The sequence below is a fragment of the Cupressus sempervirens genome, chromosome 9, assembly GCF_028749045.1.
Source record: "Cupressus sempervirens isolate cs-2001-9-10 chromosome 9, ASM2874904v1, whole genome shotgun sequence".
NCBI lineage: Eukaryota > Viridiplantae > Streptophyta > Pinopsida > Cupressales > Cupressaceae > Cupressus > Cupressus sempervirens.
In genome coordinates, this window is record NC_143126.1 from 1,557,980 (window position 1) to 1,579,587 (window position 21,608).

General features: G+C 34.8%; 1 protein-coding gene across 1 annotated transcript in view; it reads right to left on the reverse strand.

Moving 5' to 3' along the window:
• Positions 1–495, reverse strand: part of LOC149537317 (putative LRR receptor-like serine/threonine-protein kinase At1g56140) — a 117,790-nt gene extending 117,295 nt beyond the window's left edge. Inside the window, exon 1 of the mRNA XM_089802829.1 lies at positions 36–495. Coding sequence (XP_089658955.1) covers positions 36–165 — 130 coding nt within the window. The 5' untranslated portion in view covers positions 166–495. The remainder of the gene's footprint in view (positions 1–35) is intronic.
• Between the last annotated feature and the right edge of the window lie 21,113 nt (positions 496–21,608).

The following is a 21,608-nucleotide window of genomic DNA, read 5'->3' on the forward strand; positions in this document are numbered from 1 at the left end:
TTAGTTTGAAAACACAAGTCAAACTGATATATCACCTTCTTTCGGATCGGTGGTTTTAGCAGCATCACTGATTTGTGGAAAGAAGCAGCAGCGGTAGATAAAAAGGCAGAAAAAGATTGCAGAAGGGACCCGTACAACTGAATTCCATTTCCTGGGGCAGCCCATGACAGAACGCTGAACTGAATAATTACACGCGTGGCCACAATGGTTACGGAATACCACCGTCGGTGTCAATGTTTTTGCGACCTTTATAAATTCATTTTCTCTTTTAATATTTAGGTGGGCTGCGGTCCCGCACTAAAAAGGTAAGCGAAAGCCTCAGGCGGAGTCAAATGGCAAAGAGTTTGTTTGGCTAAGAACTCCTTAAAAATTCAAAAAAAATATTATAAACTCTGTTGGAAAGAATCAGAATCGAGGATGTGTCGGCCGTAGCATCTGACGTATCCAGCGTTATGCCCACATATAAACCATGGGTTTCTAGCTAGAGTGAATGGTAGTTAAATCCTCCCCCTCTTGGATTATATTTCAATTTTTTTGTTGTTTCTCTACCAAAGACAATGGGCACATTTTCTAATGCACGTTTTATCCATGTACATCTGTGGGAAATATATGACTGCTTTGCGAGTGGTCTGACGCGGTGTCCCAAGCCATAGTTTCATCCATTATGGATAGCAACAACTGTAATGATAATGAAATTAAGAATTCAAAGGATGTGCAAGTGGCCACTTTTTAATCATTATTTTTGAAGTCAAAGGCGGGCCGAAAGAAATGACTATTTTGATCCACGTGCACGAACGCGGGGGAGCTTAGATAATCTAAGTGGCAATGTTTAATGTTTAATGTTTTCATTTTGCCATATTATCAGTGTTCGGTGTATATCAATCTCGTCTATGGAAAGAGTATGGGATCCCGCCAGTCTTCGAGTATTTTGGTCTTCCCTGAGATCCAGTAAAGTCAAATTGAAGCCGTCATAGCCCATCTCAAAACACAAGGTGTTCCCACGAAGCTCGTTTAGGATCACGTTACACGGTGAAAGCTATTTTATGCTATATTTCCCTTGGGTCCCCAGTCCCCACCTATTTATATGGCGCATCCAATTATTTTTTATGAATAGTCACGTTTTTATTAATAAACGGGGGATACAAGATTATCTCTGGAGAATTCACACGAATCAACAATTATTTATCAAAAAATATATATATAAGCAATTCCCTCAGGCCGCCAGGATCATTATAACTCAAGAAATTCCTGTGATTGGTCAGAGGACTAGGAACAATCCAATCATCAACAACATCATCATTAATAACCTTTTCTCCGACTTTCTCCTCCCCCACGGCAGAGAAATAGCCAGATTATGACTAGATAATACGTCTAGAAAGCTTTGATCAATTTCTAAGGTGGCTGAACGAGTTGCAGGCATTGCTGCAGACTAAATATCTTTTAAATGTCACTTTTATAATAGGAAAGGAAAGAATATTACTATATATTTTATTTTTGCTTATATGTAAAGTTTAAATTATATATAAAATATTTATATATTACCTTTGTTTTCATAAGAACTTGAAATTTTATTTTTTTCATTATATTTCTAAGCGTCAAAAATACTCATTTCAAAGTACTGTTGCATATCTCTTTAAGATGTACAAATAACGATTTATTCAAAACAAAATTTTCAGTACTTAGAATAAATATCCCAGTAGTTTGGTCATACACAAATTTTCTCCAATTACAGGACTCAGATAGACCCAGCTAAAAAGGTAAAATAATGATTGACAATGTACTATCATGTTTGAAACTTGTCTAAAATTAATAGTTAAAAGACCAAATATACAATTATGAGTGTGTTCGCCTACTATTACTCTCTTCATAAAACACCGAAAAAGTCAAAAAAGACAGCAAATAAATTGAACTGATGGGTTGGAGTTAGTTTCCTTGGAAGAGAATTGAATTGTTGCTGCCAATCGTGTATGAAAGTTTCCCCTCAATGCCATGCAAGTCTTTGTTTTAAAGCTGAGTAACTAATCTGATCCAAGTTAACAAATGCCGTTGAAAGTTTACAGTTGACATTTAAGTGTATGGGATACCCCACGATGCAGGGCACCATAGTTTTCAGAGACATAATGGAGCATCACAAAAATCAAATATGCTCTCGTAATGGAAACGTCGTAGAGATAGGCATGACACATAAGTATGTTGAATATTGTTTCATATGTGCTCTTTATTGTCATAGTGTAAATATCTTGTTTATTTTCTGTGCAGTCTTTTTAAACTGCCAATTTAATTAATTATTGATTTGTAATTATATGTTACTTTGAAAAAGAAAACTAAAACTAGCACTTGTATTCCAGAGGTTCAAGAGTTACACCGATTCATGATGCCACAATCTCAATTCTAATCTTATAATTAAATGCGTTATTAATTTACAACTTACAAGCTTAAGTAAATAATTTATTTTCATAAATTTACATTATTTATAGGCAATAACCTTAACAAAGACATAAGAACATTCCAAAAACATTTCTATTTATTCATAGTGAAGACAGAATAATAGAAACCTAGTATGCTTTATTTAACACAAAAATATATACAGAAGTAAATTAATAAACAACACTAATAACCTTGTGAATTACAAACCATGAAAATCTAATAACATTAATCTGTCACTCCTAATAATACAAACACTAATAAAAAGCCTCATAAGAGATCTCTCTTCCACATAAACAATCTTAAACAAAGGCTTTTATTTACTTATTTATGGAGAGTTATTCATCCTTCCTAGTTAAGAGCCGAGGACTTAGAGGTATTTATTGTGCAAAAGTCACCTGAGACATTTGACAAACCAATTAATGAGCTTGAGGGGCTCTATAATTAATGGTTTATTAGGTATTACAGTTTTTGAAGGTTTTACAAAAGGGATAGCAAGCTAAGTGGGGGTAGCCATGGAGGAAACTCAATGGTTAAATGTGCTTGAGTTGAAGTAGTACTAGGGCAAGTGACCTCCCAAAAAGGGTAATGCTTCACCTCTATGAGCATCACTCAAATGCAATAAGTGCTAAGTGAACCCTAAATCATTGATTTTGACTTATATACTACCCAAATAAATTATGATAACAATAACATAAAATATTAGTTTTTATGGTAGTCGTTTAAATTATGTTATTTGCATTAGAAGTATGAACTTCTTGAATATTGTTATTATTATTTGTATTGTGATGATAAATTGGTTGTTCATAAAACTATATAATGCCAAAAAGAAAACCACAAAAATTAGTAACTTTACAAATGCCACAATTGAAACCTATCATTTGAAAATTGTTAACTTCACAAATGCCACAGACAACTCCTAGCATTCAATGCATGTTGCAATCTCCTTAACAAGTAAATTAAGTATCAATTTCTATGATATAGCTTAAGACCTCAAATAGTCATATCAATTTGAAATAAAGCCTTTCCTTTTAGGAATGTTCATATAGATAAGCAATGCAACAATTAGTGACAAATCTTTTCATGCTCAAGTCTCTAGATTTTAAAGATCAATCTTCTTGTTACCAACATAATTTGTGGTCACAGACATATTATTAATTGCTATTATCATGTTGTTAAGATCATTGGTCATAAACATTAACCCATCTCTAGAATGACTAGGCGTCTCCTACAACTAGGGATTATTGTAGTTGTGTCATTTTCATATTGTTGATTGTTAGGGTTTTTGATTTTGTACTACTACTATCAATCACATATATAGCCACATGTTAGTAGATTATACTACTATTAATCATATATATAGCCACATGTTAGCAGATTTTAAGAGATTTGCCTTGTTATCATGTTGTATGTAAGGGATTATCCATTAGAACTACTGAAAATAATTATTCTAACCACCATACTAGTGCTCTAAATGATGTTTTACATGATATATGAATGTTCCATCTTCATTTTTTCTTGCATACACATTGATTTGCAACAATTAATGACAATTTCCACCTACGGTAGAGGTGTACGATCTATTGGAACTCAAGACAATTATTGTAATGCTAAAAAAGTAGTTTTATATTCTTTAGCTTAGAATGAAAATAGTATGGCGCAACAAAAAATATGGTGATAGGTTCATAAGATAACATTTAGCATTGCAAGAGATTGAGGATATCCTCGCGCATTAGAGAGAAAACATAATTATTTTGGTAGCCGTCTTATTGGGCTCACCTTTGTCCATTGTTTTGGATGATCAATACACACACACACACACACACACACACACACACATTGTGTGTGTGTGCGCACGCGCTTGTGTGAAGATGTAAACTGAGATAGCAGAATGTGTTGTATGGTATTTTAGATTCTATTGATCCCACTATCCACTATGAGGTTCTTTAGTTGCACATCAACACAGTTCCTAGATCTCATTGCATCGTGTCCCTTTCTAATAATCCCCTTATTTATCTTTGGGATTTTGTTTAAGGAATCAAAAATTGTTTTGTTTGGAACAATATAATATGAACCACCACATACTATAGTATTAGAAGGAGAGAAGTGTTCAAATAGTTTTCCAATACTTCTAGAGCTAAACTTCAATGGGCATAGTAGACAATTACATCACTGAGTTCCAAAGGTTGTTAGTCCTTGTCACAAACATCTCTGAAAGATGTCGAATTGTGTTATTCATGGGCGGGTTGAGGAAGCCTTTGAGAGGTTGGATCAAAGGGTTCAACTCATGTACACTCAACGAAGCTATTAAGAAGGTGCATGACATGGTTGCATCTTCCTCCAAAATTCATGTAGCAACACCAACACCATCCCCACAAGAAGACAAGGACAAGGATATAGTTCAAAAGAAACCTCAAATTGACGAAGATTCTCGATAAGAACTCTGGAGGGAAATGTTTTGTTTTACATGCAAAGAACCATGGGGACTTGGTCATCGTTGCCTTGGGAAGGGAAAGATTCATTACATTAAGGTGATGCCTGATGATGATGGACACCAAAAAATGACTTCAATTTCATATGAGAAATTATAACTAAGCTTGAAGGAATCATTCCTCAAAACAATTCCCAATTCAATGAAATTCTACCTACTTCAAAATCAACCTTGGATTTAAGAAAAATACTTTGATGTATAACACAACAAAAAGCCATAGAAGAACAACCCTTGAAACCTCTTGTAGGTTTCACTTATAAAATCAAATATACAAATAGAAAATAATGAAAGTTAGTAAAGACTCTCATGAAAAAAAAATTCTAAAGCAACGGCAACAAAAGAAGACACAATCACACTCTTTCTGTATTGGATTAGAGGTCAGTCTCTTTCTTCCCTCTCAATTTTTGTTTGAAGTTCCTTTATTTAACCTTCATTCTGCTAATCATCTTTTCCCCTTTAAACAAAAATAGGGCTCATCAGATTTGGCTTTTGTAAGAGAGGTTGCAAATTATCTTGGAACCCATCATGAATTTTACTTTACGGTGCAGGTTTGTGTTTCACTCATGTCATTCTCAAAGTATATCACCAGTAAAATATCTTGACAAAGCTTGGTCTCCTGCCACATTTCAGAGCTGCAAAACCTATTGATTCTAAGTTAAAAGGTAAAAATTCTTTTATTTTATTTTCAAAAACCAAAAACATGCTTGACAATTGTCAAGTGAATCTAGATTCAGCTCACATAACATATGTGATTGATTGACAATCTGATGTAAGTTTGTGTAGCATCATCTTTTGATCTATATTTCTATTAATGTAAACTCCTCTTGGAGAAATATTGCAAAACTGAATAAGTTGCCTGCAATGTTACCTTTGGTTTGGGCAGAGTGTACAATAGTCAGGAACTTCTTTGAGACCTCATACTTTTGCATCACGACGTGTACAAACCTGCAAACATTAGGAATTTAGTTGAGTTATTTCAATCAAATACCTCATTCAAGTTGTAAACTATGTCTGTATAAGATTATTAAATCAGACTATACAATATGTTCATCTACAATAATAGGTAGAGCTTGATGTATTCTTCAGGAAACTTGGATTTAGCATGTTCTAATTTTTGAAAATGTTATATATTTGATCCAATCCTTGTTGTTTTTAAGAGACTAGATGCAGGGCAAGATCAGACAATCCTTAAGATCAATGGAAATCAGCCTTAGAAAGCTGAAAATGTTTGTCCTGATAAGCCTCTCCATGCTTGGCATAACTCACAACATCAGTTCCTATTGTTAGTTCTTTCTTGAACTCCATGATGATTGAATGTTGGAGAACTGAGTGTCAAAAGAGGATAACCCTCATTTATATGGATTCCAAGCACACAAATCTTTGAAAATCTCATCAATCATGCACACTGGCAATTGCTAAAATAAACATCAGATAAGCCCGAGATGGCCTTGTCTTGACCAAACAAATGGTATGATTGGAAAGGTAAGTTAGAAATTTCAGATGGAGCTGTAGGAAGTATGAGACCTGAGAAGCTCAATTGATGTCTAAGAAGAGTAATATCTCTGCAACTTGTCCACATAAAAAATTCTCCAATCCCTACAAAAAAGAAATCTTCTTTGAAATGAGGTGAAAGCTAGAAACATACAAATGAGTGGTGCAACATATTTCTCATCAAGAATTATAGTGATTCAGCATTAGTTTTCTTAATTAAAATATATTGATGCCTTAGTTTTTATTCATGGAATTAGAGGAGGAGAAACTAAATTTTATAGGTGAGAATTCAAGATGCCATAGAAAGAATTACAGTGATTCAATTAAGTGATCAATTTGAGAAGAGTCAGTACTTTTCTTAATTGAAATATTTTGATGCCTTAGTTTCATTCATGGAAGGCAAGGAGGACAAACTACATTTTACAAGTAAAAAATTCTAAAAATTCAAGATGCTATAGGAACAATTATAGAGATTTATATCATTTCAGCTAAGAGAACATGTTGAGAAAAGTCACAAAGCTTCATAGAGAGTCACTGAAGTTTTATCATATGCGAGTCTAGCATGCAATAACTGAGAACCATTTCTCACCATATATGCGTACAAAGTCACATTGTTACCGTGCATAAAACTTCTTGTTGTAGTGATTTGTGCCTATCACCAAGGCTTCTTTTAAATATTAGCATACAATTCATTTAGTTTCAACTCAGAACGGTTAGAGTATCCATCTTCATGATTGATAAGTCTTCAATAATGTCTGTCTCAAAATGACATGCTTTGATTTGATATTAGACATTCTGTGTGACAACCCTCAAGAGGCCTCGATTTCCTTGATGATCCCTCTTCATCCTTACACATGTGATGTAGACCATTTATGATAGTTTATTTGTCAGTGAGCTTAAATTTTTTAACAATTTCTTATCAGCAAGCTCAAGAAGGTATCATTACTGCATCCACAACTAAGGGAGCTAATATAGAATAATTTATTGTCCTTATTATGTTTTCATTAAATCCATGATAGTCTTATCTTTGAAGAGTTATCAGTGATTTGGTGGGGCTTACAACATCATCCTCCTATTTTACCAGATCAATATGTTGCTTACATATCCCCATGTTGGCCAAGGCACGTTTTTGTTCTTTGGTTTTATGATTTATATACCTAGAAGAAATTGAAAATTGTTTGTCACTTTGGTCCATCTCTTTTGGTTTCCTAGTTGTGGTATGGTAGACTTAGCTACGACTCTGGTTATTTCTTGATTGTGCCAAAAGAGGCCTGAATTTCATCATCTTTTCAGCCATTGTTCTAGCTGGATTTTCAAGTTTATTACTTTATGCTGGGTCTTGTGCAACTCTCTTGTCCTTATTTTATTTTCACTATTAGATTTATTTACATTCATGAATTTTCACTAAAATACCCTTACCATTGCACTTTTCAACAAAATATCCAATTCATGAATTTTCAGTAAAATACCCTTGTCATTGCCCTTTTCAACAAAATATCCAATTGCTATCCCCAAAGAGTGACCATTGCAAGTTCTTCATGGCTGTAGAGCACTATTGCATTTCTTGATTTTAAGATGGATCCCATTCAATCTGTAGTTGAGCCAGTTGCTCGTGACTATGATCCTTAACCTGAATTTAGTTGAATGGAGAATCTATTAGATGACCAACTGGTACCGGAAAACTAAATTTTGAAACTCTATTGTTGCAGATTTTGTTCAACTTCCTAAGCTTCTAGTTCTATTTCTTATGTTTTTTTGAAATTCTAGTCCCATTTCTTTTGTTTTTTTGAGAAAAAATTTGCTATTACTATCCCACAATACTTGTCTTTAAAATTTTAAATGATTTCATTTGGGTCCTTTAACAATCAATACCTTTTAGAAAACTATGAGATTCTATAAGATCCGATGCCAGCTTAAACTCATATTATATTGAAAATGTCCATACATTGCACTTAAATTTAAATAAAATATTGTATTGGTAAATATTCCAGCATCGACATAATATTTTATTCTTTAATGAATGTTCAGTGTGTAAATACTGAATACAACAAAAACCTAGTATCCTGTCTGCGTAACGAGCTTGTCATGTGCACTGTCTGTCATGTTGTTCTACCATGCAAAATTTATCCACTTACCAAATCCCCAACATCTCCCAACTCATGGAATTCAGAACTTAATAGGTTGTCACATAATTATATTAGGTTGAGCTTTCTTTTGTTGACTTTATTCTAACTCTAGACTCGTGGAGAGGAGAAGATCGTGTCACTGAGATTTCATTTTATGCATCTAAGGTAACAGCTGCATTGTGTGTTTTTGTATCATTTAGAGATAAAGATATAATGTGTGGCTCTTCAATCTATCCGTCCATAATTTGATGCTAAGGAATTTCTATCTAAATCCATTCCGTGTGCGTCCTACTATCATTCAAGTCCATGCGACTGCACTTCCTTCAGGCATTCTGCTAACAATTCACTTTATCTTGTGCATATTTTGACATCTAGTTTTAGCATAAATCTTAATAATTCAATCCATTAAAGGAAATTCTAACAGTTTAATTTGTTAAAACAGACCTTCCAAATTTGTAGAAGTTCCTCTACAACGTCTCGCTTGGTTCCTGCAAGAACAAATGTAACCATCATCGCCAAAGACACATTAGTAAACAAATACCATTCCTACAGAATGCAAAGTTTAGGGTTACAAACAAACCTTTTGAAAGGGGCGTGATTCTATCTGAAACAACAACATCTACCGTTTATATAGTAGAGAATGAGGTTAGATATGATTTTATAGCCTATGACGGTAAATCCAGAGATAGTGACGATGTTTATCCAAATTGTATTACTCAATCATAGCAATCGGCCATCGAAGCTGCACGATGTCCCTTCGTCATTCTCTTACCACCAAGAAGCTTTGTGTCAATCTTGGCCAAGTAGCTAGGTGTCTATGTCGGCAGATGCAATCTCAAGCAACTCTGTGTTCATTTGCCGGGAAAAAGCTAAGTTCCGTCAGTTACAAAATCTGGCCGTAAATGATATTCCGATTTGGACGGGACATTTTCCGATCAAGGATCATAAAAATTATATGCTACTTTGATCAATACAAAATATAATATTAAAGAGTAGTTTAAGGTATGATCAGATTCAATTCTACATAATAAATGTGGATTCATTTTTTAAAAAAATTATCTGTACGCCCAAATTGTAATTCATTATGTTTGGGCACAAAAATTTGCGCACCCAATTAACTACATAATGATAAGCCCATGGTGACTGTTGAAACAATATAAATGAATTAGATCATAGAACACCGAATGAAGGAATGAATGAATATACCCACCTACTACTACTGCCAGGGATAATATATGGTCCCACTGATTGAATGGTTTGTCCTATTGTTGTCATATTGCAAGGTTTGGTACAAACACATTCGGAAAAATCAGGGCCTCTAAGTATACTCACGGATTGAAGGTAAACAATTCAAGGATCTAAGACTTTGTCAACTCTTTATGACTTCGCCCTCTGCACGCCCCTGCGGCTGAAACTCCTTACCTCACCCTCCTTTGCTCTCTCTACTTCCTTTCTCGTGAATCAGTTTTCATTTCCTTTTTTGTTTGAGTCAGTTCTATGGAGATTTGTGGAAGTTATACATCTTTTAGTGAAAATTAGGTCTATTGATTCTTAGTTAAAGAGATTTATTTAATGGTGTTTATTTTCTTATTCTACAATTGAATTGTTGATTTTTAGTATATTATTGAAGTTGTATAGGGGAGAGGACCCAGTACTTGAACGGGTTCCAATGGTTGTGATAGAAATTGTTTACTTTATACTTACACTTGCTGACTTAATGTCCAATTTTTTTGACAACATTGCACCAATACTTGTGACTTTAAAGTTGTTAATATAATGATGATTACCAAAAAATAAATGAAAATGTACCCTTTGATCTAAAAAGTAACCAATGATGTGATGCCACATCAACTGTTCAACTATGGGTACCCTTTATGCACGACCATTGGTCTCACTTTTTTTTGGGGCTATTTTGGACAACTTGGCAAAAAGCATGCTGATGTGGCATCATAACAAGTGACGTGGACTTGAAACCTTAGCTATAAGTAGATGACTCGCCAATTAAGCTGTTGTAAAAAATTGGGAGCGATTTGAATTTTTTACATAAGGTTTTGATAAGCACGAAGTTAGGGTGTTCAAGTACCGGGTCCTCTCCCCTAGTGTTGTCTTCATTCATGTGCCTACCAATTTTTCAAAAGTTTCACAATGCTAAAGGAATGTTTTAATGAAGTTGATTTCATCTTGTGTATGCATACATCTCCCTTTGGTCCCATCTAGCCAGAGTGTCAACAAATTATCTTCTTGAGCTAAAACAAGTCATAAATGTGTCAAACTTAGAGTTTTAAATAAAAAAGTATGAAATTGGTGACATTCTTATGAATTTTATGATTTTAAAATTTCCCATTATCTCCAGCTTCATCTAACATTTCAAATTTTCTAAATCCAATACCTAAATCAAAAGTTATGGAAAGTGAAAGAATGCACCAAAAATATTATTTGTAATCTACAAAAGAAGTTAAAGAGGTTAACAAGGAAAACTTAAATACATATTTTGACTAAGAATCTTAACCTCTCTACCCTCCTAAAATAGAAGGGGTGAAACAAGAAAGTTGAAAAACATAATTGCAATCAAAATCTTAACCTCGTTATCAATTATAAGAAAAAAGGTTAATAAATATAAATAAAATTAGTTACGCGCCATATATATTGGACACAGAAAAGTGTGAAGTTTCAACATTTAAGAAAGATTGATAGTTTGCAGAGGCATGGAGGTATTTGTCAGGTTCTACTAAGTGAGAAATGACACAATAACTAACAAATGGACAGGGCAAATAAATTGTGATACTATGTCCCAAACTAGTGATTTGGATGTAGTGAATATTCTTTCCAAATGTGAATCTGGAAGAACGAAGATGGCAGCTGAGAAGTTTTATTTAAACTCTATGACAACCAAAGAAATAAAAAGAAACTGCAATGTCAAAAAGCTATGACCCTACCTATAAATTAAGCATGGGATCATGGTGTCACGATAACCTTCCATATGTTAGATATGGAATCCATCAAGGGATGGTTTTGATTTGTTTGACCAAACATCTTAAAAAGGTTGCATCCTTAGGAAGATATTGATAGTATGGATGGAAGGGGGTATACGAATTGTTTGTCAGAATGTTCAAAGAAGTGGGACACGGCTATCCTTCCTACAAATTGCACTATTGACTAAATTTTTTTAAAAAGAATACAGAATGAATTTTTTTGAAATTTATAGTATTTGATCTTATGATCTGTATATTTTGTGATCCAAAACAACAATTTTTTTGAGAAAATTTCACTGTGTTTTCATAAATATGAAATAGAATCATGTTTAACCTTTCTTTTATCTTTGGTTCATTTTGTCTAGAGATTAGCCAATGCCAAAGAAATGTAGTCTTAATGACAATTTGATATGTAACACCACAAATTGTTCTTATTGTTATTAAACTTTAGAGGAAGAAGTGATCCACAAGGCACATGTAATTTTTGATGGAATGTTTCAAAGAGGTCGTCGCCTGGATGAACTATGAATGGAGATTTGATTTACATGTAACTGCATGGAGTGTAATGGTGCAAAGTTAGCATGAAGTAATTTTAATAAAAGAGCTTTTGAAACTCACAAAAGGGCCCTCTCGCTACTTCTAAAGAAAATTCACCTTCGAATAAGAAAGGAAAGTATGTGGATAGATATAAGCTCCCTATATGTGGCATGCACAAGGCAAATTTTCCCAAAAATAAATCAAAATAGATTGAAGTGAATGCAATTAGTAGGTAAAGTCAGATGTTGCCAAATGGGAGTGATAGAGGAGGTATGAATTATTTTAGAATGTGCCTCAATGAAATATAGTCCAACCAAACATCTTCATTACCAATTTTGTGCAAAACATAAATTTGTTCCACAAACAAGGGTGAGGAAAGTGCAATAACAAAAGATGTGATATGGTCAAATCTATGTAATGGTAGTCTATACGGATAGTGTGAAGTCCATATTGGTACAAAATCAAAATATCATACAGAAACATATATGTGTTGTTGAAACCATTTATAAATAATTCATTGGAAGAGTGCAATGAGATACTAGTATTCCAAGTTGTATGATCAGTTTTAGAAGTTCCATGACAAGTGAGCCTCTATGAAGGTAGTTATGAAAATAAATCTAGGTGCTTTAGTCGTGCCTCATACAAGCTCTCCATTATTATGACCCAAGTGAGAAAGAGATAGAAGTATTTGGGGTTTATATATATGACCAAATATGTCAAATTCAATATATTGCCGTCTAAACACAAGATAATTGGAAGTCTTATTAGAAAATCTAAGTTTCACTCAAAATCTAAAGAGCTTTCTCAATTGTGCCAAGATGGAGGGATTAGAATAGCATGTCTCTCAACATTGACTTAGCATGCAAACTATTTGATAGATGTGGCAAGACAAAAGAGACGTCATTTTATGGAATGCTCATACACTGGGGCCCATGCCAAAATACAGTCAACAATTATTAAAATAATTAGTGGACATATGAATCAAACACCTTATTCAATATAATCTACCAACTTACTACAACTAGCTTATATATATATATATATATATATATATATATATATAACGTCGAGAATAATCATTCTCAAGGTGCCTATTTTTATTTAATCCCAAGGTAATTTTAATCATAGTTGGGATTTATGCAAATAGGCACCTCCAGAAATGAAAATAGGCACCTTGAGAACGATTACTCTCAGTGCAATATATATATATATATATATATATATATATATAAGCTAGTGGCAGTCGTGGTGCAATAGGAAAAATATTTATTTTTTATTTTTATTTTGATAAGGTTACTATAAAATTGTTAATTAATTTTTAATTAGAGTTGTATAAAGTTATTATAAAATTATGCTTCAAAATATATTTTTTAAATTTAATATAAGAGTTATATATATATATATATATATATATATATATATATATATAATTTTTGATCGGTAAAACGGCCAAGGCCATTATGATATATTTGTAAAATTAAAATAGTTACAATAGCGTTCCTCCGTTCAAATGGGCACTGGTAGGAAAGAACGAGGAAAGAAAACCTCCAGTCTAGCTTGAGACCTTAGTCCTATATTATTACAAAATCAAAGGGGCATACCCCAGCTAGAATATCCGAATTAAACTTTACATTTGATATTTATTTACAATGAAAATATTGAATAGTGCTTTATGAATCCAACAACTCCTTTTAGTGAGATTCTGGTACTCTCTTAATTTGGCAAGGTGATCAGAAGCTTGTATCCCTGTTTGACTGCCTTGCCATCAAGCTGGTTAGTAGTAAATGCTTATATAATCTCCGAAAAATTCTATCTAGTATTGAATCAAATCTAAATAATTTCGAGAAAAAGGCCCTCAACAAACAATAATAATCTCTTATCAATGACGGAAATAAGCTCTAAACATAACCCACACATGAATAAAGGAACCAAAATCAAATGCTTAGAAAAGAGTTCAAACTAACAATCTAAAACCTAATGTATCTATGATCGTTCCTCTGCCTCTAAATAACTCAATATGATTACACATCAACTATAGATTAAAAACTAAGAAAAGAGATCAACAAGCCCCTAATCTAGGAGACTCAAATTGAATCATAATTGACATAGCCTGATCATACCAGAGCTTTAATAAATAGAAGCCACATACAGCCTAATAAACCTAAATTTAAATCGATAACTCTCCTCAAACATACATAAACTCCATTATCCAAGAGCTCACTCTACTTCTCAATCTTGAGAAAAGGGGGAAAGCTAAACTAAGCTAGACCTACTAAACTCTAAGGATGTCTGGACTCAGAGCACCTAGATGCAATTATCTGATCACCTATATGGGATTCCTCTTGGAGAAAGTGTAACCTCAACTACACTACCACATAATGTAATTTAAAGCAAAATCTAGCCTACTAAGCTCCCAGATATATAACCTACTAAACTCGAAGGGTGACTGTAATTACAAGTTTACAACAAATTAATGCATAATCACAATTTATCTTCCTAATGTGATGAGTAAACCGATACCCGATACTTAACCATAAACGATGTCCTTGTAAGCTAAAGAAGGTATACGAGTTTCCAACTAGAGAAGATACGACACCTTGCTCGAAACGAAACAGAGCAAGAAGAAATCCTACACTAAGGCAAGCGATATAATGGTAGCCAAAAAGGGGAGAAAGGAAAAACACAACAAAGGACAAAGATAACCAAGGAGAGGAAATCTAAAATGCATGAAAAGAGAAACATAGGAAGGGTAGACGCCGGATAGTTGAGAAGCTCAAAAATAGAGGAAAGTTTAGAAATCAACAAAAAAACTCATATAAATCATCATAAAAACTCTAGCAGCTATCATCATAACAACACAAAAGATAATAAATAAAAACTAACTAGCTAGAGACCACATGAATTATCAGCAAGAAATGAAGACTTTCATCCCCAATTGGAGTCCATGTATTAAATTGTAAGACATTGACCTAAACAATATATATACAAAAACCGGTTAAGTTGATAGATCCGTGACTTGGAAACTAACTACTTCAAACAAAGAGGGAGATCATGAACAAAGGGCATACGCCAAAGTCTAACTAGCATAGTTTCAAAGCCATAAATAGATAAGCAACCCATATACAGAAAGAGATCTATATAAAGAGATGTGAGCCAACCAGTTCATTGTCCAAGCAGAATTATTTAGACTACCCACATTTAGAGTGTGCATAAACCGAATCCTCAAAATAAAGTAGAATCTCCACAGCCCTGGATTGAGATTATCCTTAATAGTATCCATATATTATATATAAAAACCGAGAAGTTCATATATACAATGAAGAGAAGCTTAGAGAGAGAAGCTATGATATAATGTCTGTACATATGTAGCATACTAAGATATTAAACTAGAAGGTCATAAGCATACTAACAAAATTGCTTACTGTGTAAAAAAACCCTACTAATATAATTCTGGTCCTAAGGGATAATCATGTTTCAACTGAACCTCTGCCTTCCTTCCACTGGACCATGATCACATCCATGATGTCGCTGAACTGTTCCACCTGGAGATTTGGCAGGAGCTCAAACTCAACTTTTCTTCTGCTCATTCTTTCTGCATTTGGAGTGCTGAAGTCCAAATCATTCAGATTCTCGAATGTTACCCCGAGCTGGATGTAGGCCTTAAAGAGATGGCGATAATTAATTAGCCATTCCACATTATCTTCAGGAATGATGCCCCTCCAACAAAGAAGAAAATTCAGGCTAGCCTCCATCTTTTTCGACTCACGATAAAATGTAAAGTTCTCTCGTACAACCAGAGATTGGTGGTGGGGGGTTGTGTTTAGCTCCGGATGGCCAAGTGGAAGATTCATATATTTCTCAGGGAAGGGAATCCAAAAAATTTTGTCTATACTGTAAATCGCTTGTTCAAGCCCCTTTCTCCAAGAGGGGACAAACAGGTCACGACAAAGCCTTACTATGATATCCACTTGAACTTTGGCTCTTACTAGATAGCCAATGAGCGACCCAATGATGTCACTATTTGTTCTCCAAGTGTATTGATAATCAAAAACCCCTTCACCCAAGGCTTTGTAAATAGAAAACCGTGTCATGTCATCCACTAGGTGTAGAATTCGATTCCATCTTTTCGATTTCACTGCTCCACAAAAGGCCATAGTGTGTTTCTCTGAAGTGTGGAAGAGAGCAATATTGGATTCCATGCTCAATGATGACAGAGAAGAGCCGAATCTGTCTGATAACACTCAGGGGATGTGAAGGGAAATTTTTGGAAGGCAACAGATAAACTACAGGGGTGAAAGCATATAAGTAGATAAATGATGATAAATAAATGTTGAGCCAAAGCTCGTGATCAAACATGATGGGGGAGATAATTACACGATTCTCCTGACTATCACACATACAAAGTTGGCACCGAGATGATGTGAACGGTACTACAACCATCCATCTCGACTAATGATTATTAATGCTAAGCCAAAGGGAATCAAACTATAAAAAAAGATATAAAGTGGAATAAACTAAAAAGATAAAATTATAGTAAATCTGCTAGGACATAGTCTAGGGTAGATTATAAAAATAGTTAACATGGGTCAGATGAGAATAAAACAGGCTAAAAGATAGGTCTACCTTAAATTTGGGTATAAGGAGAAATTAAGGAAATTAAGGAACTAGAGAGAAACTATCGTTTATAAGTATGGAGTTAAGTCCATCTGCTCCTAAGTTAGCAAGATGGTCTGCAAGTTGATTACCTTCCTTATACATATGGCCAATCCTATAGTCATCAAGCTTGTCTATAAGGGGTAGAGCCACTTCTAGTTGAGAATTGAGTGCCCAATTGGGAGTGGACTGTTTCCTTATAGCATTCACAATAATCTGAGAATCACCTTTGATAAAAACTTTAGATAAATTAAGCTGAAGACATAACTTTATTCCTTGGAGGAGGGCCTCTAGTTTAGCTAAATTATTGGATGTGGGCAGAATCGACCAAGCTTTTCTGGCAATCCAAAGCCCATCCTTGTTATCAATGATGCATCCAATCCTGGCTGTACCCAGATTTCCTCGAGCTGCCCCATCAAAATTCAGTTTAACCCATCCAGGGGGGGGGGGGGGTGGGTGGCTCCCATTTACAATTCTTCCTAGCCTCTTTATTAGCCTTAGAGTAATACAGAGGGGGATTAATTAAATTAGGCTAGGTTATCTTCATGAGGCCATCCCAATTGGAGAAAGAGCCTTCTTCTAGGTTCACCTTTCTTAAGTATGAATTAATAGTTTCTACAATGCAAGCTTATATTTTGGATATAAGATTCTCAGGTTTGAGATCCAGATTACGGAAGATACGGCGATTCCTTTCCTTCCAGATTTCCCAAATCATGATAGAAGGTGAGATGTTCCAAAGTTTACTATAGACACCAATGCCATTAAAAGATGGCCATCCCTGAATCAAATCAGTAAATTTTTTAGGAAAGGGGGATGACCACACGAACATCCATCTAAGCCATTCCCAATATTTTTGAGAATAGGGGCAAAGATAAAGAAGATGATCCATGTTCTCTGAATTTTGGCGATAGAGAGCACATCTTGAAGGGCCTTGTATACCTACAACATATAATCTGTCCATAGTGAGGATCCTATTTTGAATTGCAAGACAAAGAAAGAATTCAGCTTTTGGAAGGCAGGAGGGATCCCAACAAAGCTTAAGTGGGATGTCCACAAACACTGGTTTATAAGTTTCTAGAATGGCCTTGTAACCATCTTTGACATTATATTTCCCATTATTAGAAGCTGCTCAAATAAGGGTGTCTCTTTTGTTAGACTGTATGGGTTTCCTATCTTCCACAAACTTCTCAAATTGGTAAATTGATTCTTCATCAAATTCTAGACCTCTGAGAGATTTCCAATTCCAAGTAGGAGAACCTTCAAAGTCTGCCAAACTACAATAGTTTCTAACTTTTTTGCCCCAAAGCTCAGTTAGCCTATTCTTAAGTGTTGAGGGGACCTTGTAGGAGGAGAGTGGAGGTTTACCTTCCTAGGAATCTTCCTAGAATAGTGCCTCTTCCCCAGATCCCACATCCCAAGTTAGGCATTTATTGATCAAATGGTGACACTTCATCATAAAATTCCAACATTCGAACCCTTTAGGAGGGGAGCTAATTCTAAAAATTGAAAGTGGGTCCTCTGTAATAAGGTATTTATTATAGAGGATCTTAGCCCATTTACGATTGTATTCATGGTATAGCCTCCAAATGAGTTTTGCCCCTAAGCCACTGTAGGTTTTTAATCCCTAAACCCCCAAGGGTCTTGGGTTTACAAATATTTTCCCACTTGATAAGAGCTAATTTGTATCGTCATTGTCCCTATCATTCCAAAGAAAGTTCCTCATCTTAGAATTAAGTTTTTAAAGATTTTTTTTAGATAGAGGGAGGTAAGATAGAGGGTAAGTCGGGATGGCTGAAAGCATTGCACAGATCTTAGTGCATTTTCTAGCTTTGGTGAGCCATCTATCCTTCCAGGAGCATAATTTTGAATCCAGTTTTACTAGAGTATTATCCCAAACCTTTCTTGATTTTGAACCTTTTTCTAAAGTTATACCCAGATATTTACATGGGAAGGTTCCTTTCTTGAAGCCCATAACCCTACAAATTTGAGATTTCATTTTTGGCGAGGTATTTAAGAAGAAAATTTTAGATTTAAGAGCATTGACCTTTTGACCTGAGGCTTCCATTTATAAATTCAAGATACCTTTAAGGGAGCAAGCTTTAGAGATCTTACTCTTTCTTGGGAGAATGGTGTCATCAGCGAATTGCTGATGTGTAATATTAGGCATGTTTTTCATGACAGTAATACCCGATATTCTTTGCTTATTATAAGCATTTGTCACCGCTCTCCCAAATGCTTCTGCCATGATGATAAAAAGAGAGGGAGAAAGAGGATCCCCTTGCTAGATGCCTCTCGAAATATCAAAATAGCCTTCGAGTGTACCATTGACAAGGATCGAGATCTTAGGAGTCAAGATGAATTTGAAAATTAAGTTAACCCATTGACGAGAGAATGCAAAAGCTTCTAACATCTTGCACGGGAATCTCCAATCCACCATAACATAGGCTTTCTGGATATCTAGTTTCATGAGCATACATGCTTCCTTATTAAGGCCTACAGAGTGAATCTTCTCTTGAATGGTGATGATGCCATCAAGGATGGATCTACCTGGCATGAAACCAGTTTGTTCCTCGGAGATAATCTTGGGGAGAATCTCTTTCAGTCTGTTAGCTAGAACTTTGGAGAAGATTTTATAGACTGTATTGCACAAGGCTATTGGTCAGTAATCACCTGGAGAGTCAGGGTCACATTTCTTTGGAATCAAAGTAATGAAGGAATGATTGATTTCAGCAAGGATGGAGCCACCATTTCTAGAAGCTTTGATGGCTTTCCAAAGATCTTGACCTATAATATCCCAGCACTTTTGGAAGAAGAAGGCCTGGAATCTGTCTGGGCCTGGCGATTTATCTGGGTTGATGTCAAAAACCACTTTCTTGACTTCTTCTAAAGTGATGGGTCTATTAAGGTTCTTATTGTCATCTTGGGTAACAATTTTAGGAATAACTTTTAAAAGACTAGATTGCACAATATAATTTGAGCATTGCTGGTTATTCAGAAGGTTCTGAAAGTAATCAACAAAGGTGTTTGCTATTTCTTCAGGATTTTTAGATAAGTTTCCTAACCGGTCTTTAATGCACATGATTAAGCTCTTGGCTCTGTTATATAAGGTAGAATTGTGAAAAAAAATTGTGTTGCGATCACCCTCAACCAACCATCTTTCTCTCGATTTCTGTCTCTAAAAGGTTTCTTCTTTGCATAGGATTGACTCTTGCTTTGCTAACAATTCCTTTTCGAGGAGATAGTTGGTATTGTCCATACCCTTAGTAATGACCTCAGAATTTAAATTTTTAAGTTGATTTTCTATATCTAGCTTTTCTTTGAATATGTTATTAAATTGTTCTCTATTCCATTTAAGGATGCACTCCTTTAGCATATTTAATTTCTGAATAAAGAAAAACATTTTAGATCCTACACAGTTGTCTTGGTCCCACCATAATTTGACATTGTGAAGGAAGTTTGGGTCTAGAAACCACATCTTCTCACATTTGAAGGGGTTTCTAGTAGGCTTGTGAGGCACAGTAAATTCGAACCTGACCAGGAAGTGGTTAGATCCAGCAATGGGAACAATTGAAGACTGAAAATTTAAGTTGTTGATGTCCAATTCACCTTTTATAAGAAATCTATCAAGCTTTTTTGTGATATAGGCGAAGTCCTTTCTCTTGTTGTTCCATGTATAGGTCCCATTACTAGTAGGAATGTCAATTAAATTGTGCAAAGTGCACCATTTTAAAAAGTTTTTGGATGCTTGTGAAAGAACTTGTGTACCTCCTATCTTTTCCTTAAAGTCTAAGATTGTACATATTAAAGTCACCTCCTAATAAACAAAGTTCATTATCTAGACTTTCCAAGAGTTGACCAATCTCATTCCAAACTAGTAATTTATTCGTATTATTAACAGGACCATACACATTAATAATGGTAAAGTTTGAATTATATTTTTAACTTTGTACTTTGCCACTAATCCAATTTTTATTAATGTTATGAATATTAATATTGACCTTCCTAGGGTCCCAGAGGATGCCCAAACCCCCAGAGGCCCCTACAGATTCTTGAAACACAGAACACCAAACTCCAAGCATTTTGCTAAATTTATCTATTTCTGCTGAATTTAATTTAGATTCCTGAATGAGAATAATATTAGAATTAAAGGATTTTGCTAGGGGCATTGAGGCCCCTAACATTCCATGTGGTGAGTTTCATACCTGAGCGGGAAGGCACTTCCCCTTCCCATTGTGAAATAGTTGATCTATCTTCTACTGATCCTTGTTGAGACTCTCTGATTCTCTAAGTTCCTTAAGTGACTTTCTCCCTCTTTTGCCTTTTGTCTTTCCAAAACAAGGCAACTTAGGCCCAATTTGTGTCATGTAGATCCCAAGCTGTCCAATTTTCATCTTTGCTATCTGAACTAAGCCAATCTTTCTTGCTAGCAATTGGTCCTGATGCTCTGAGATATTTTCTTCAATAAACTGGTTATCTATTTCAGATTGTTTGCATAATGCTGAGACCAGTTCTTTCATTTGAATATTCAATATATCTCTTCTGAGATTTTCACTCGAATAGTTTTCACCACCCAATTTAAGGACCCTCCGAACAAGTTCCTCCTTCTGTGTTACTGATGACTTATCAAGATTGTTTGGACTGAAAACTTGGACCAGCTCCTCAATAAGCCGATCAATCACTATAGCGTCCTCCTTTGCCATATCTTCTTTATCATACAAAGAATCTGAGATACATTCCTCATTCAAAAATTCTTGGAACTCCAATATTGGTAGAACTTCTACTTGGGTCTCTCCCTCATGTGTCTGCTGATCCATGTTGTTAGGCGTAAAAGGGGAGCTATTTCTAGCAAGGGGAGTCTGCAAAAATTTACTAAATATTCTGGGTGGATTCACCATGTTGTCTAAAGCCAAGGAC